This window comes from Psilocybe cubensis, chromosome 12 (genome assembly GCF_017499595.1).
Source record: "Psilocybe cubensis strain MGC-MH-2018 chromosome 12, whole genome shotgun sequence".
NCBI classification, from domain to species: domain Eukaryota; kingdom Fungi; phylum Basidiomycota; class Agaricomycetes; order Agaricales; family Agrocybaceae; genus Psilocybe; species Psilocybe cubensis.
The window spans coordinates 1,492,140-1,508,081 of NC_063010.1; the positions used below are offsets into that span (position 1 = coordinate 1,492,140).

Here is a 15,942-nt window from a genome sequence, read left to right on the forward strand (position 1 = left end):
TAGTCAGATTTAAACCAAAACCCCATTACTGATCGTAGGCATGGGTAAATTAGGTATGTTGTTGACGATGTTTTTCTGCGCGGCAGAATCCGAGTTGTACATACGTTTTGTTAGATTTTCTTTTATCCAAGTCGTCGATATTTAGCTTCGAAAATAAAAATTCAAGTATTGAGACACTGTATCTACATGTTTATCAACTTTATGTTATATCTCGAATAGAAAAGCTATAAAGGAAATGTATAACAGAGCGGCTGTGTGAGTGTCTCAGCCACTCGTCAGGGAGGATTTTTTAGATGTTCGGGTCGCCTCCCGCGATATTCTACAAAATCGACATTTGATATGTTGTGTACTGGTGGGTGTGTTTGTGGTATTATTACAAGACATACATACAAACATAAAAAAAAATCATACAAACATAATCCTCGCAAAAAGCGCATGTAGAAAAAAAAACGCTTTAGAAGAAATAAACAAAAAACGCAACAGAAGAAAGTTAAAAAAAAAGTGACAAAAAAAGCATGTAAGAAGTATGTAAGAAGCACGTAAGAAGTAGAATATAAAATGTAGAATGTAGAAAGAAGGAAGGTAGAAGGAATCCTGTGGTTATGCTCGATGCTCGATGTTCGGTGTGGGTGGATGATGGATGATGGCAAAACGCAAAAAATCCAATAACAGAATCCAATGCAATGCAAAAGACAATATGCAAAATCCAATGCAAGAAGCCAATGCCGAAAATCCAATGCAAAAAAAGCCAATGCAAAAAGCCAATGCAAAAAGCCAAAAAGACCACGCAAAACCTCCGAGCCAAAAAAAAATTTCATTAGACAAAAAACCAGATAAAAAGAAAAAGAAAAATAGAAGATATTACGACACAAAAGATAAAAGACCAAGGACAAAAAGACAAAAGAGAAAAAGAGAGAAAAAGAAAGAGAAGAAAGAAAGCAATCAAGAAAGCAACGTGCAAAGCGAGAGAAAGCGGGTGTTGGTGTTGGGGTTTTTATGTGCAGATATAGAACGTGAAACGTAGAACTTAGAATGTGAATGTGAATGTGAATGTGAATGTAGGATGGAGAGATATAGGATGTAGGATGTAGGATGGAGGATGGAGGATATAGGATGGAGGATGGAGAGATGGAGGATGTGGATGTAGGATGGAGGATGGAGAGATGTAGAATCATTTTTTGTTGTGTTGATGTTTTGTTAATGGTGATGGTGATGTGCGAATACGTGGATGTGGAATGTGCATGTGGGATGTGGGATGTGGGCAGTGCATGGGATATGGAATGTGAGATGGGGGATGTGGGATATGGGATATGATGTGGGCAGTGCGTGAAGGCATGTGGGATGTGGATGTGCAAGGGTGGTGCGTGAGTGGAATGTTAATGTGCGATACGGGGTGTGGATGTGCGATACGGGGTGTGGATGTGCAAAGTGTGGATGTGCAAAGTGTGGATGTGCAAGTGTGGATGTGGATGTGAAAGTGGATGTGGAAGTGGGCGTGGATATGGAAATGGATGTGAACAGGATGTAGTATGAAAGTGCAAGTGCAAGTTGTAGATGCGAACGTGGATGTGAACGTGAACGTGAACGTGAAAAGTCCAAGTTCAAGTGCGAGTGCGAGTGCGAGTGCATGAAAGTTAAGTGGAAAAGTGGATGTTCAAGCGCGCAAGCGTAGGTAGTGACGTAGCAGATGCCCAAGCAGAATCAGAAGCAGGCGACGGTACCGATGGCGATGTGTATGCGGATGCGCGTGGGTGGATGCCGATGCGAATGTGTGACCAAACGTAAAAATGCAGAAAGAATGCAGGGGAGGTGCGTATAGAAGCGAGCAAGCCTGGATGAGTGGATGCGTGGATAAAAGGGATGCGTGGATAAAATGCATAAATGCGGGATGTAGGTGCAGGTGTAGGCGCAGATGCACCGTGTAGACTGGGCATGGATATAACTGTGTAGGACGAAGCAAGCAACCAAGCACAGAGCAAAAGAGCAAAAAGCAAAGTAACTCCAAACCCCAAATTCTAAAAATTCCTCGAGAGTCAAAAAGAATCTACATCCTAAACTTGAAAAAAAAATTGGTCAGCATCAGTATCAGCATCTACACTCCACCATCCCAAACGCAAAACCCAAAGAAGAAAAGAAAAAGAAAAGGGAAAAAAAGAAAAGAAAAAGAAAAAGAAAAGGGAAAAAAAAAGAAGAAAAAAGAAGAAAAAAAAACTCACCAAAAAGTAAACCGACGAGTCAGACCGTCCTTTGTCCTGAATCGAGCCAGACCGTCCTTTGTCCTGAACTGAGTCCTGAACCGAGTCCTGAATCGAGTCCTAAGTCGAGTCCTGAACCGAGTCCTGAATCGAGTCCTCATCCTCGCCTCCTCCAGGTCCTCATAGGCCCCAAACTCCTGAAAGCCCCAACTCCAAACTGACGCCCATAAAACTCCAAAAACTCCAAAAACTCCCAATTCCAAGACTCCAAGACTCCAAAACTCCCAATTCCAAAGTTCCCAAAACTCGTAATCGAATGCGTCATGTCGAATCCGTCGTGTCGAATGCTTCATGTTGAAAGCTTTATATCGAATGTTTCATATCGAATGCTTCATATTGAACTCTTCACGCCGAGTCCATCGTATCGAGTCCATCATGTTGAACCCATCATGTTGAACTCTTCACGCTGAGTCCATCGCATCGACTCCATCGCATCGAGTCATCGCATCGAGTTCATCGCATCGACTCCATCGCATCGAGTCATCGCATCGACTCCATCGCATCGACTCCATCGTACCGAGTATCAAAGTGGGATATGCAAATTTGCAAATTTGCGTGTTCGTCATCAGCATCATCAGCATCAGGGCGCAGTGGCATCCGCCTTGAGACTTGGAACTTGGGACTTGAGACTTGAAACTTGGGACTTGGGGGTACGGGGTAGAAAATCGGAAGACGACGTCGACGCGACCAACGACGCGACCAACGAAATGAACATGACCAACAACGCAGCCAACAACATAACCAACGACGTGGCCAATAAACCCGACCAACGACACACCCAACAACAACGACATAGACATAGAAGTGGATATGACCAACAACCAAAGAACTCCCGACTTCGACTTCCGACTTTGCCCTCGATGATCGATGATAGGACGATCGATTGATCGATGGTAGGTCATAGTCATGGTCATAGTCCCAGTCGTACGTCATAGTCATCGCAGTCGCTATCGCTGTGGTTGTCTTGTCGTTGTTGTCGTTGTTGTAAACACGGCCCATATATGAAGCAAGAAGCGAGTCAAAGGAGAGGAGGGAGGAAGAGGAGGGGGAGGGCTATCCTCTCACACACACACGCACACGCACGGACATCCACATATCCACACGCACACGCACACGCACGAGCCACTCTACCTCCTCCGCGCATTACACGCCTCACAATACCTCCTCCCCCCCGCACCCGTACCCCTCCCATGCGTCTCTCCCTTCCCCTCTCTCTCAGCCTCCGCTTTCCCCTCCTCCCCTCCTCCCCCCTCCTTCCCCTCCCCAGGGCCCTTAACACTCCAATCAAAAACCCCATCATAATCCACACCCACCCTCCCCGCCAACCCCCTAAAAAGCGCCCTCAACCCCTCATAATCCGGCAAATCATCAAACTCCAACCCCCGCGCATACCTATACAGCACATCAAACTCCGGCGGCAATCCCGCCGTCAATGTCGGCTCGTGTGCGATTTTCGCGTCGCGGATGAGGTCCCAGGTCGCGGAGACGGGGTTGTAGGTGTTTTGGTGCTGGTTTTGGAGGGCGGCGGCGCCGGAGGGGGTGAGGGAGGGAGAGGAGGGGAGGGAGAGGGGGGGAGGGGTGGTTGGTGCGCGGAGTTTGCGCCAGGGTAGGGTGCCGCGCAGGAAGTAGATGAGCATGTATGCGAGTGACTCGAGGTCGTCGCGCCGTGATGATTCTGTATACAAAAGTCAGTTTATTATTCCATCCACCAAAAGACATACCAAATCAAAATATAAAAAAAATCTCCCCAAAAAAACTCCCCCAAAAAAGACCAAAGAAAAAAAAAAAGCAAACGCAACGCACCAACACCCAAATGCGTATTGATCGCCGCAAAAAGCGACGTCCCAACCCCATGCACATCGTCCTGCTTGTACGGGATATGCGCCGATGTGCGCGCGTCGCGGAAGCGCTTGGCGAGGCCGAAATCGATGACGTTGACCATGTGCGCCGCTTTGCCTGTGCCCATGACGAAGTTGGCTGGTTTGATGTCGCGGTGGACGATGGAGTTTGTGTGGATGAATTCGATGCGGGATATCTGGGAACCGGGGGGTTAGTTGAGGTGTCCGAAAGAGGTTGAGCGCGGGGTGGTACGCGCCACAAAATAAAAGTACGAAAAAAATACACAAAAAAAAGAACATCCACACACCAACTGATCCGCCAAAAGCAACACAGTCTTCAACGAAAAATGCCTATTACACCTCTTAAACAAATCCTCCAAGGACGGTCCCAAAAGATCAATAATCATAACATTATAATCGCCCTGGCGGCCGGACCACATGATCCAGGGGATGCCTGTGCCGCCCATGAGCGTTTTGTAGAGCTTGGATTCCTGCTTGAGGGGCGTGTTGCGGGTGCTGCTGGGGGTGGAGCCGGGGGTGGTGGCGGGCTCGAGTTTGATGGCTACTTCTTTGCCGGCGACGGTGTGCACGCCGAGGAAGACTGTCCCTGTGGGATGGGTTAGTTTGATGGGAAGGGGATGGGGAAGAGGGGGAGGGGAAAGAGGGAGGGAAGAGGAAGGCTGACTAACCACATCCGCCGTTCGCGATTTCCTCCTCGAGACGGTATTTCCCAGCAAAAGTCGTATAGTCCATGGCTCACACTCCGCTATGGCTATGGCTATCGTGCTGGTGCTGGACGGTGGCAAAGGTGGTGGCTGGCGGTGGTGGCTGGTGTGTGAGAAGCGATATGCCGGCACGATAGGTCAAATCGACAATAAAGGGGCGTGGCGTGGTGGGCACGAAGGAAAAGAAAAACAAGACACGGAAAATATCAACCACGAGGCTGCCCAACAAACGCGTGTCTTTGTCAGCCTGCCGGCTTCTCGGCGTCCTTCACTGTGGCACTCTAATCTTGAAACAGAGATGCTGGCTGGGTTTTAAACTCGACGAGTGATGAGTGCAGTGCTAGTGAGCTATCGATATCCAAGTCTGGCCTGCTCACATCGTATGCAGCGCAAGATGCCCTTCACCGGTCACCGCTGAGCTTCAACTTTGTCAGACAGCCGCATTCCGAGTCGCCCCGTCTCCTGTCATGGACCTACTACTGCTACACCAGTGTCACAGGTGCACTGGCAGGCTCGATTCCGTCTGGTACCCATCACATTTACAATGTACATCCTACGCAGCGAACCTGCCAAGTCGATGTGCCTCAGGTCTCCTCAGGTTATATTAGACCGTACCGTAACCCCCCATGCGGGGTGCCTGGACCGGCTACACTCATCTCATCCAGGGTCATCCCCTGAACATAAATCCCAGTCCCATCTCGTCTCGTCTCACGATGCAGGGAAACAAGACCGTCCCTCCCGAGCAGTACAAGACTACTACTAATCAGATACATAAACTTGAAACCTAGAATTTCGCCGACACGACTACTTTAAGTTTCAATTCTCAAAGATCCCATATCTATTATCACTCAAATTCCCCTCGTAAAAAATGAAAATTTTCAAGTTAATATAATATACTTAATGTCAATGGTAACCAGGAATTCAGAAAGCCGTTGAGCGTATGCATACCTACACAGATCACACCTACCCAGATATCAGCCTGGAGTCAAGACCAATGCAATTACGCTTATCCTTCCAGAAAGAAAAAAGTACTTGGAGAAATGAGAAAGTACTTCGAGAGAGGAAAAAGAATGAGGCAATGATCATGAGGCACGGTAAAAGCGATCGCGAGTTAAAACCAGAGGTTCTATGAGCACTACAAAAATTTAAAGGTGGGAGTATCAAACACGATATCTCATATCCTACCCACACACAACACAACACAACGCAGAAACATAAGCGTAAGCCTATTTGCGCACGTTAAAAAAACGCAGGTGTATACTAAAAAACCGCAGGTTACCCATCCGCACATCCCCACCCCCATCCCCATCCCCATCCACACCAATACAAACCAACTCAAACACCCTCCAACCAACCATCCTCCAACAACTCCCTCGCACTCGATCTCTCCCCCGGATTCAACTGCATACATCTTCGTAGGAACGATATTGTCTTCTTCACCTCTGCGTCGTCGAGCGGCATGGGGGTACCACCCGATTCTGATTCGGTTTGGGATTGCAAAGCGAGTTTCTGGATGAGTGCGTCTAATGTTAAAACTTCACGATCTTCGCCAGGGCTGAATGTTTTCCAAGAACCTACAAGACGAGTCATGAAGGTTTCAATCAGAATCAGGAAAACTCCCAGCTAGATAATCCACCCAAAGCCAGAAAAAAATAAAAAATAAAAAAAAGGCTTACCATCCCCGTTGAAAAACTCATCGCGCCGGGTACACCCCCGCAAAAAGTCATCACCGAATTTAACATCCAGAATCTCCGTCATGAGAGCGAGAAGCTCTGTCTCTCTGTCCCACGGCTCGTTCCACTCGCGCGGGCTGGGGATATCGAATAGCACGAACCCAAAAATCCATTCGGCTATCTGGATAAATTTAAAGGTGAGCGTTGTGTTGTGTTGTTTATTTCAGGGTTAAAGGTTCGGGATTAGAGGTTCGGGATTAAAGGGTTCAAGGTCAAAGATCAAAGGTTCAAGGTCAATTCGCAAGTCCATACAAATACAACTCACAATGCATCCTAGATTCCAGATATCGGCTGATGGGCCCCATGGATAGCCCAATACAACTTCGGGCGCTTGGAGCGCGAACGGCTGGATCTGTTCTTGAAAATGGCGGTCGACCCAGTGAGCTAATTAATGGATATGGATGCAACCCAGTCAGCTATTGATTTCGGTGTAGTAAAAACCCAAAAATAAAACCCAAAACAAAAACACAAAAACCCCAAAAAAAACTCAAAAAAAAAAAAACAAAACACAAAAAAACAGAAAAAAGAACGCACAATGTCCAAAGTCAACAAGAACCACGTCCATTTCTTCAGGGTGCAGCGGCCACGCTGTGTTGCGGCCCAGAGAGATTGGTTGGGATTTGACTGGGATGGCGGGGGGAGAGGCGATGGAGATCATGCTGGCTGATCCGTAGTGGCATGAAGGGTCGTCCACTAGCGCCTCGGCGACGCGCGCTGGGACGTCCTTTGGGCGTAGGACTATGTTATCGTGTTTGATGTCTAGATCCAAGTCAAGTCCAGTTACGTGGGAATTGATTGATGAGAGGGGGGGGGGGGGGGAAGGGGAAAGGGAAAAGGCACACACCGGCGTGAACGATCCCACACACTTCGTGGAGGTACCACAGCGCTTGGAGGACATGCTTCGTCAAGCGCTTAACCTGCCCAATCGGGATGCGCGCGCACGGAGCAGCAGTATACGGATCCGGCCCCGCGGCGGTGCGGTAGTCCGCGATACTGGGCGCGAGCACCTCCGTCACCACGCACAGGTGCACGCCGAGCCGGCTGGACACTTCGAACGACCCGTGGAACGCCGCGAGATGCGCGTGGCCCGCGTGCTGTGCGTCCGCTGTGGAGATTTTTTCGAGCATCCGCAGCTCGTCGGAGCGCTGGCGCGCGCCCGGGGCGGTGAGCGCGTCGGTGCCTTCGCGGGTGAGGATTTTGAGCGCGACGAAGGTGTCGTCTCTGTGTTTTTGAAATGAAAAAAAGTAAAGGCAGCAGTGTGAATTGGAGGTGGGTGGGATGGAGATGGTATTGGTATTGGTCACCTTTGATCTTTGGCTAGCCAGACGTTGGAGTATCGGCCCCAGCCGAGCTTGCGGACGACGATGAAGCGGCCGTTGTCGGGCAGCGATCCGCCGAGGAGTAAGGGGAAGTACCCTGGAATATCGTCGCCCTCTTGACGGAGGTCTTCCTCTGGGAAGGCTGGGATACGGGGGGAATCCGGTGGAGACATGGTCGAGTGGGTTCGAATTCGGCGCGGGGTTAACTTCAAGTCACGATCGCGAAGGTCTGGAGCCGGTTGGGGCGCGGCACTGACACTGACACTGACGGTAGGCGTCGTTCGCAAGGAGGATGTGTAGCGGGTCTTCAGAGGATTCAGAGAGGATGTGTTGCGGGGTATACGTGTCAATTGGGATATCCAACTGATTGGGCGGTACTTCATGCACGTCTTTCGTCGCCCACAGTACCACCTGAAGCTCGACCAGTGCTGAGTGGAGCCAGCAAACTTTGTTATAGGAATAGGGGGACGATTTCGATTAAGCTTTAAATTTAACCGGAGACCTATTGTCCTTGATGCCAGGAGAAGAGTCCGAACGTGAGAGTCGTCGGTCACCGATCAAGCTTCGCTCGACGGCATTGTCGTGGCGCACGGACCGTCTGCTATCAAGAACCCTGGAGGCAGCCAATCGAAGCTGACCACCACCACCACAAGGTTGACACAAAGGGGCAAGAAGACGAATTTACTCTCACATTCATAAAGGTTCTTATCAGGACGAGGTGTTCACTGGTTCAGGTGTAAGTGGGTGCGCGGCGAAGACAGTATCAGTAGAAACTGTCGCAACACAGCCACATGTGCACACTGTTGCATTCAATTCATGCTCGACTACAGGCGTTGTGGATCGTTGAGGCTCAATTTTAATTGATTCACAAAATTGTGTTTGCGGTAATGTATACATATTGTCAAGTAACACTGAGTCTTTTCTTTTCACAGATTGAGCAAAAATAATGCATGGGGAATCTCTCCCTATTTCTACATTTTTTTAATTGGTCACTTCCTGTTTGGGATACCCACCCCTATGAACGGAAAGCCTTTGGAAGCGCAAACGAACCGGAGGGTGACTACTACCGGCTTCCAAACTGGGGGAGTCGATAATTAGCTGAATCATAAAGCTAAGTATCCCTGGCTCATGTTAGTCCATATTCATTTGAGTAAGGTCCTGGTAAGGTCTATGCCGCAGACATGCAGTCTCCGCCGAGTCCATCAAGCAGAGACGAGTCTGAATGCTTTCACAAAGATATGGAGGCAGTAGGATGTATGAGTTGACAAGAATATCCTCCATATATCACGTTGGCATAAGGTGAATCTATATCCGTGAGCTCATCATACGCCACTGTGTTCTTCCTTCCCTTTGAAATTTTCTCAGAACCAGCGGTTTGTGTAATTGCCTGAAGGGGCTATTTAAAGGTCCCGATTAAGCCTTTTCCTTACCATTTCTGACCTTTGCCTGGACCAACTTTTACCATTGTGTGCGTGTGCGCTCCATTGCACTCTCTGTAGTAAGACCCAAGCAAATCCGTAATTCTTCCAGCACGGACAGCTGTAAACTCAGTGTCTACAGTAACGAGCTATTTTGGGCTTTGAAAGGTGTTTTCTCAGAGCTTCCCACCGTTCTATGTTCCCTTCGTATTCTGGGTTTGACAGGATGGACGGAATAGGACGGTAGGGTTTTATGTAGTTCCGCTTCTCACCTGTTACGCGTATGAAAGCTTAGACAAACTGAATAAACTTCAAGCATAAAACTTGGGTGCATCCAAGTATATAAGATACCTCAAGCAAATAACAACCTTCAAGCTTTGATATTTTGGCTCCCCGTCAGCCCGGTACACTCACAGCCGAATTACCTTTGCTTTATTTTCTCGACAATGTCAAGCATTAAGACATCGTGGTCTGACCCTAACACCTACAAGAACGACCCAACAACCAAGGCTAAATGCGAGCAGGCGGTTAAAAGCGCCAGCGAAACTACCAGTGCCGTCAAGCGCGGGGCAACCGATGCGATAATTAAGTGCGTTTTTCTAGACCATGTGTGTTCATATACTTTTGAGTTACTCATTTTACATTCAGGGGCGGTATTCACCAGAGCCCCTCGGACAGCAAGAATCACCTCACTGTCGAGTATAAGAAGAACGGCACTCACGTTACTACGAAACATGTTCATACCTAGTTTCACGGTGCGTATACGACCGTCTTCTTTCCAGTTGTCTCACATTAATGATTATCTGAATTCACGTTGGTTACACACGCACAGTCCACCAGAAGACATTGAACACGCCTCTCATTCCCAACCCCTATCTCATTCCTAACAAATATAAAACTTTCTTGTACATCAGTCAATGTCGTCCTCTGTATATCACCCGGTGTTTTCGCGTGTAATATGCCCATTCTCATAAGTAAATGATTGTGTCAGACGACCGAGAGCAATTGTCTAAGGTAAACAATTGGATGTGCTGTATCAACTATCACACCAGAGTAATGTGTATGCCCTCGATTTTGCCGATGCCCAAGCTGAAGCTATCCCCGACTCCACTCCCTGTGGATAAGTGTTATTTCAAGAGGAAACACGAACGTTTCTCTGTAAATCGTGTCGAAGTGTGAGACGATTAGTTCAAACCACCAAGAGGCGTTTGAAACTACAACCTAAGGGCAGTGCCTTGCCACTGCAGCAAGCGCACATTGCTGTTCACTCATAATACTGTTCATGTTCTGCATTTCCCTAACGTAGATGACAAACAAACGCCGCTACGATACTATGAGCTATATACGATATACGGCGATGTGAAAAAACCAAGTTGAACGATGACGCGGGATGTGCCGGTTCCGATCATAATAAATAACCACCACCAATCACCAATCAATGGAGTCGTCCTCAACTTTCTCAGACCTCCATCGCTCCAGGTATCATGGTCAAGACCAAGCCCATCTTCTACGGACATGGTTTCCCCGAAGAAGATTTACGTCGGCAAGGTCAAGATGTTCCTGGATTCTTCCCTGCTACGTTAGGGATGACTTTGGGCGACGGTCAATACACGATCGTACGAAAGCTTGGTACAGGGGCTTTCTCTTCTGTTTGGCTTGCCAATGACAGCCGGTAGAGTCTTCTCTTCATACCTTCAAATAACACAATCACTCACCCTGCCCAGACAACACCGTTACGTCGTTCTTAAAGTCCTCACTTGTGACGCAACGGAGGCCATCCTTGGCCCTGGCGGAGCTTCACTATATGCAGACCGAGAGATTCTTCGAAAGATGGCGACTGCAAACGACAACAGTCCTGGTTACGCACATATTACGCCGTTCGACGACTCATTCGAACGTCCAGAGCTAGATATTCTTCGAAAGATAGCGACTGGAAACAACAGCAGTCCTGGTTACGAACATATTATGGCGTTCTACGGCTCATTCCTGTTCACTGGACCCGTTGGAAAACATCTGTGCATAGTCTCTGAGGTATTGGGTCAAAATCTGGGCCAGGTCCGCGAGTTAAGGGCTAGTCCAAGGATGAACCTCCCCATGGCTTTGACGAAGCGTATCACGAAGCACATCCTTTCCGCTTTGGTGTATCTACACGACGTTTGCGGCGTCGTTCACACCGGTACGTTAAAAATAATTGATGATAGCACGAGACTGACGTTCCGACTTGTAGATCTCAAAGATGACTGCATTTTATTCCGCCCTTCAAATGTCTCGGAGATCGTTGAATGGGCGCTTGATAAGGAGCCGTCAAGTGTCTACGATCCAATTGATTACGTCGACGAAGTCGACACAGATTGTAACCCTGATGTGCCCGTCAGGTCGCAACCAATCCCGTTTTCAAAGTCAGATGACCCAGCTCTGGATGAGTACCACGCTGTTCTCGTTGATTTTGGTTGTGGTGAGTACTTTGTGGCGGTTATCCGAATTCATTTGATTACGTATCACTCCTCTCTATAGCGCAGTGGGTGGATAGACACTTCAATGAATCCATCCAACCAGTGGCTCTTCGGGCGCCTGAAGTCACACTCGGGTACCATTGGGGGACATCAGCCGACATATGGAACCTCGGATGCCTTGTAAGTGGTGAATAGCCTTGACTTTGAAACTGATGGTCATTGGTCCAGATTATGGAGTGGTTAATCGGTTTGCCATTATTTGAGCTCCCTATTTTCGAAGACGATTTAGACCCCCACCATCTCAACCAAATGAACGATACCCTCGGAGAAGAATTCGATCCGGCCTTTCTCGCTAAATGCCAGCACAGCGCCAAGTACTTCAACGAGGATGGTGAGTGATTTTAGGTCCCTTCCGTCTACGTTTAACGGCTTCTGTATGGCAGGGACATGGAAGTGGCGCCCCAGATCAACAGCAATACCCCTCGCCGAGAGTCTAAAAGATCTTGCCCGTCCAGAGGGTTCGTCTGAGTTCCAAGACGTGGAACGCTTCGTGCGTCGATGCTTGAAGTTGAACCCGGAGGATCGAGCTTCCGCCAGGGAACTACTCGAGGATGCGTGGCTGCAGGGTGTCTGAACAAGGTTTTCACAGTTGGCCAGGAACAAAACAAAATCGAACAAGAGAACGCAGCTCGCTTAGACAAAACTGCCGCGCATCGTATGGGTCCAGCTAAAAGCCCTGTTCCTGGATCCCCGGCTTCTTCTTTCATTTAACTGTCTCCCGAAGAAGAAGCTAAACTTGGCAGGGCTTTGCTCATGTTATGCCCTAGAACTTTGAAGGGAAAACCTGGGACCATCCTTAAATTTAGTTAGTAGAATAGTTGAGAATTGGAATCAGAATACTTTGGAATTGGACCATATTCACCATCGAATTGTGCCATTTCCCAATCTTGAAGATCGGTCCAGTTGCAAACATTACACCTGGCTGGTGGCTGGCGCTTAATTGCACCCAACGCGGCTGACAATGACATCACACATCTCACTACAGCCACCGAAAGTACGGCATTCCATGCCGCCCAACGATCGAAAGTGCGGTATATAAACCCTGCATTGCTCGTCCGGACGCCCCCCATCAACTTGACTCTCGTCTACTACAATCACTGCACAGTACCCCTTACTACTCCAACTTCAGAGCGGAGTGGTGATAATGATGTACCTGTCAACAACCTTCAAGCTTCAAGCTTCACATCGCCCTCGCGCGTTTGGTCTCTGGGTTCAGTCGTAGTAACCAAAGGATACTCAGCGTCGCGACATCGCCCAATGCTATTTCATAAGGCGGTGAGCCTGACCATACGCACACTGGGCCTAGGCGATCAACAAATTGTTATATCGCCTAGTCTCAAATGTTGTGAGTGCCTGTGCCCATGATCACTGTCGTCGGTATTGTATCGACTGACCAATGTCTTTTATAGTTCTCAGGAGCGTGTTCAAGCTCAAGCTCTGCTTTGGTTTTTGTTTCCGTCTGGTAGTCCACGCCTTTTCTCAACCTCGCCTGTCCTCCGTATCTCAACACCGCCTTTGCCCAAAACCGCCCTTTCCCAATCTTTTCTGAACCTCGCCTTTATTTTTTTCTCTTCCCCTGAACACTCCATTCAACGTCAACACAGTCCACCTGGTCCTCTTTCATCTTTACCCACTGTATCCAACTCGACAACCGCATAAATCATAATGCTCTCCACTTCCAAGAACCTCGAGGCTTGTCGCACTGATGGACACTGCTATTGACGCCCTGCGCATCGATGACGGAGTCTGTCACCCTGCTTCTTGCTTTGGCGGACTCCACGCCGTCTCGGTCTCATTCGGGGTGCCTGTCTCTTGCGTACGCTTGAGCAGTATTCCGGCTTGACTCCTTGGTACCGTTGGCTGTCTGCTTCGACGCCTCTTGGGCTTTTGGTGGACGGCTGCTTGTGCCTCTGGCTCCTTCGTGAGACCGCCTTCATGCGCATGCTGGTGGTTTTGCTTTGGGGTCTTCATCACAGGTGGTTTTGTCTGCCTTGGCTCTTGAGATGTTGGAGGTTTCCCCCGGCTACTCTGAATCACATAAACCAACAATCTTTTTCTTCATAATTTCATTTTTACCATTCTCCAACACCTTTATTTTGTCCTCTTCATCTCAATTCTTTCTCACATGTTTTCCCTTTTTCTTCCCTCCTTCTCTTGCATTCAACCACACGTCCAATATTTAAATTTTCAATCATGATCCTGCTTACACTCCCTCAACCATGATCCCGACACTGCACCCTTATTACTCTCTTCGTTTCATTTCCTCTTATCCACGACCCCAGCATCCATCTTTTCTTTTTCTTGACCTTTTGCCCTTTTCCACTCTACATTATTACTCTCATCATTACATTTACTCCTTTATATTCTTTTCTTGGATTTTAACCTCACCTCAACAACACCAGAACCCATCTTTTCCTTTCCTTGACCTTTTCCTCTTCGCCACACTACATCATGCACCTTGCTTCACTTCCACAAACCCCAAAGCTTGTCGCATCGACGCCAGACACTGCTGCTGACGCCACGCGCACTGGCAGCGGAGTCATTCTCCTTGCTTCTAGCTTTGGCGGACTCCACGCCGCCTCGGTCTCATTCGGGGTGCCTGTCTCTTGCGTACGCTTGAGCAGTATCCCGTCTCGACTCCTTGGTATCGTTGGTTGTCTGCTTCGACGCCTCTTGGGCTTTTGGTGGACGGCTGCTTGTGCCTCTGGCTCCTTCGTGAGACCGCCTTCATGCGCATGCTGGTGGTTTTGCTCTGGGGTCTTCATCACAGGTGGCTTTGTCTGCCTTGGCTCTTGAGATGTTGGAGGTTTTCCCCGGCTACTCTGAACCACATAAACCAACAATCTTTTTCTTCATAAAGCAATATCCTTCATAATTTTACTTTAACCATGATCCGACACCACTAATTTGTCCTCTTGTCCTCAATTCTTTCTCATATATTTTCTTTTTTTGTTCCCTTCTTTTCTTGCATTCAACGTCACCTCCAACATTTAAATTTCCAATCATGATCCTGACACGCGAAAGTCTAGGATGTCGCCACTCCTATTTTCACCTCAACCATGATTCCGACACTGTATCCTTATTACTCTTGTCGGCTCATTTCCCTTTTCTTTTTTATTTTTCTTTTTATTTTTTATTTCAACTTCACTTCAACGATCCTAGCATTATGACACGATTTTCCGTTGAAAATGCGAAGTGTCTGGCTTCAGATTTTGGTCAGTACAAAAATAGCAAGTCCAGAATCTTAGTACGTACATTAGTGTTAGGTTTCGTAACTAGGTACTTAGTTGTTAGTGCGTACACCCCAGTATGAACAGCATACTTTGGTGTGGTTGTGCTGTGGCTTTGGTTTATGCTGGTGTATCTAATGATTTTCTTATCAATAACACAGTACTACGAGGTTTACATGGACATATTCCAAATTCAGTTCCCTCTCTCACAACTGTGATTATTATTTTTCAGAGTTCGTCATTTCTAAAGTCTCTCGGCATTTTCGGCTTCAAATTAATCAATGTAATTGTGCCGGAAACAGCCACAACAAGATATATCCTGCAGCATTATGCTTTGCCGTGGACAACCCAATATAAACTCAGAAAAAAATTAGATTATCTGGGGTAATTATACTCTTAATCATCTATTAAAATAGTGGTTTTAGAGAAACCATTGCCAGAGGGACCATCCTACAATAATATCAATATGTACGGCATTGGTTTTGATGAAAACCACGACTTGACCATGACCCGACCACGACACAAGGTAAAATTTACCACGCTCTGTACTAATTTTATCTGGACACTAAGCACTTAGATGTTTGCACACGCAAAATGTAAGTACTATAATATAAGAAAAGGCCGGAGACTAGTGAGCAGAATTCTATTTCTCAATGTTCGCATTTTCAACGGAAAATCGTGTCATATAGCATCCATCTTTTCTTATTTCTTGACCCCTTCCCCTTATCCACAGCCGTCTCATTTCCCCTTTTTATTCTTTTATTGGATTTGAACTTCACTTCAACAACCCCAGCACCCATCTTTTCCTTTTCTCTACACACTACATTATGCACCTTGCTTCACTTCCACAAACCTCAAGGCTTGTCGCACTGACGCCGGACACCGCTGCTAAAGCCCCGCGCATCGGCAGT

General features: G+C 47.7%; 5 protein-coding genes across 5 annotated transcripts; 2 read left to right on the forward strand and 3 right to left on the reverse strand.

Moving 5' to 3' along the window:
• Window positions 1-3,382: 3,382 nt before the first annotated feature.
• Window positions 3,383-4,846, reverse strand: JR316_0012466 (Casein kinase I isoform epsilon; the record flags this gene model as incomplete). Its single annotated transcript, XM_047898091.1, has 4 exons — window positions 3,383-3,930; window positions 4,059-4,290; window positions 4,402-4,700; window positions 4,783-4,846. The coding sequence occupies 4 exons, from the start codon at window positions 4,844-4,846 to the stop codon at window positions 3,383-3,385; spliced, it is 1,143 nt and encodes a 380-aa protein (XP_047742980.1).
• Window positions 4,847-6,153: 1,307 nt separating this feature from the next.
• On the reverse strand, window positions 6,154-8,043 carry JR316_0012467 (Protein kinase dsk1; the record flags this gene model as incomplete). The annotated part of the gene is made up of 6 exons (XM_047898092.1): window positions 6,154-6,392; window positions 6,495-6,672; window positions 6,817-6,935; window positions 7,086-7,310; window positions 7,396-7,772; window positions 7,856-8,043. The coding sequence occupies 6 exons, from the start codon at window positions 8,041-8,043 to the stop codon at window positions 6,154-6,156; spliced, it is 1,326 nt and encodes a 441-aa protein (XP_047742981.1).
• A 1,691-nt stretch (window positions 8,044-9,734) lies between these two features.
• JR316_0012468 (uncharacterized protein) lies at window positions 9,735-10,036 on the forward strand (the record flags this gene model as incomplete). Its single annotated transcript, XM_047898093.1, has 2 exons — window positions 9,735-9,877; window positions 9,937-10,036. 2 exons carry the CDS (start codon window positions 9,735-9,737, stop codon window positions 10,034-10,036), a joined length of 243 nt encoding a protein of 80 aa, XP_047742982.1.
• Window positions 10,037-10,772: 736 nt separating this feature from the next.
• JR316_0012469 (Serine/threonine-protein kinase SRPK) lies at window positions 10,773-12,375 on the forward strand (the record flags this gene model as incomplete). The annotated part of the gene is made up of 6 exons (XM_047898094.1): window positions 10,773-10,960; window positions 11,013-11,464; window positions 11,516-11,743; window positions 11,803-11,921; window positions 11,970-12,132; window positions 12,185-12,375. The coding sequence occupies 6 exons, from the start codon at window positions 10,773-10,775 to the stop codon at window positions 12,373-12,375; spliced, it is 1,341 nt and encodes a 446-aa protein (XP_047742983.1).
• Window positions 12,376-13,550: 1,175 nt separating this feature from the next.
• On the reverse strand, window positions 13,551-14,566 carry JR316_0012470 (uncharacterized protein; the record flags this gene model as incomplete). The annotated part of the gene is made up of 3 exons (XM_047898095.1): window positions 13,551-13,829; window positions 14,048-14,125; window positions 14,279-14,566. The coding sequence occupies 3 exons, from the start codon at window positions 14,564-14,566 to the stop codon at window positions 13,551-13,553; spliced, it is 645 nt and encodes a 214-aa protein (XP_047742984.1).
• Between the last annotated feature and the right edge of the window lie 1,376 nt (window positions 14,567-15,942).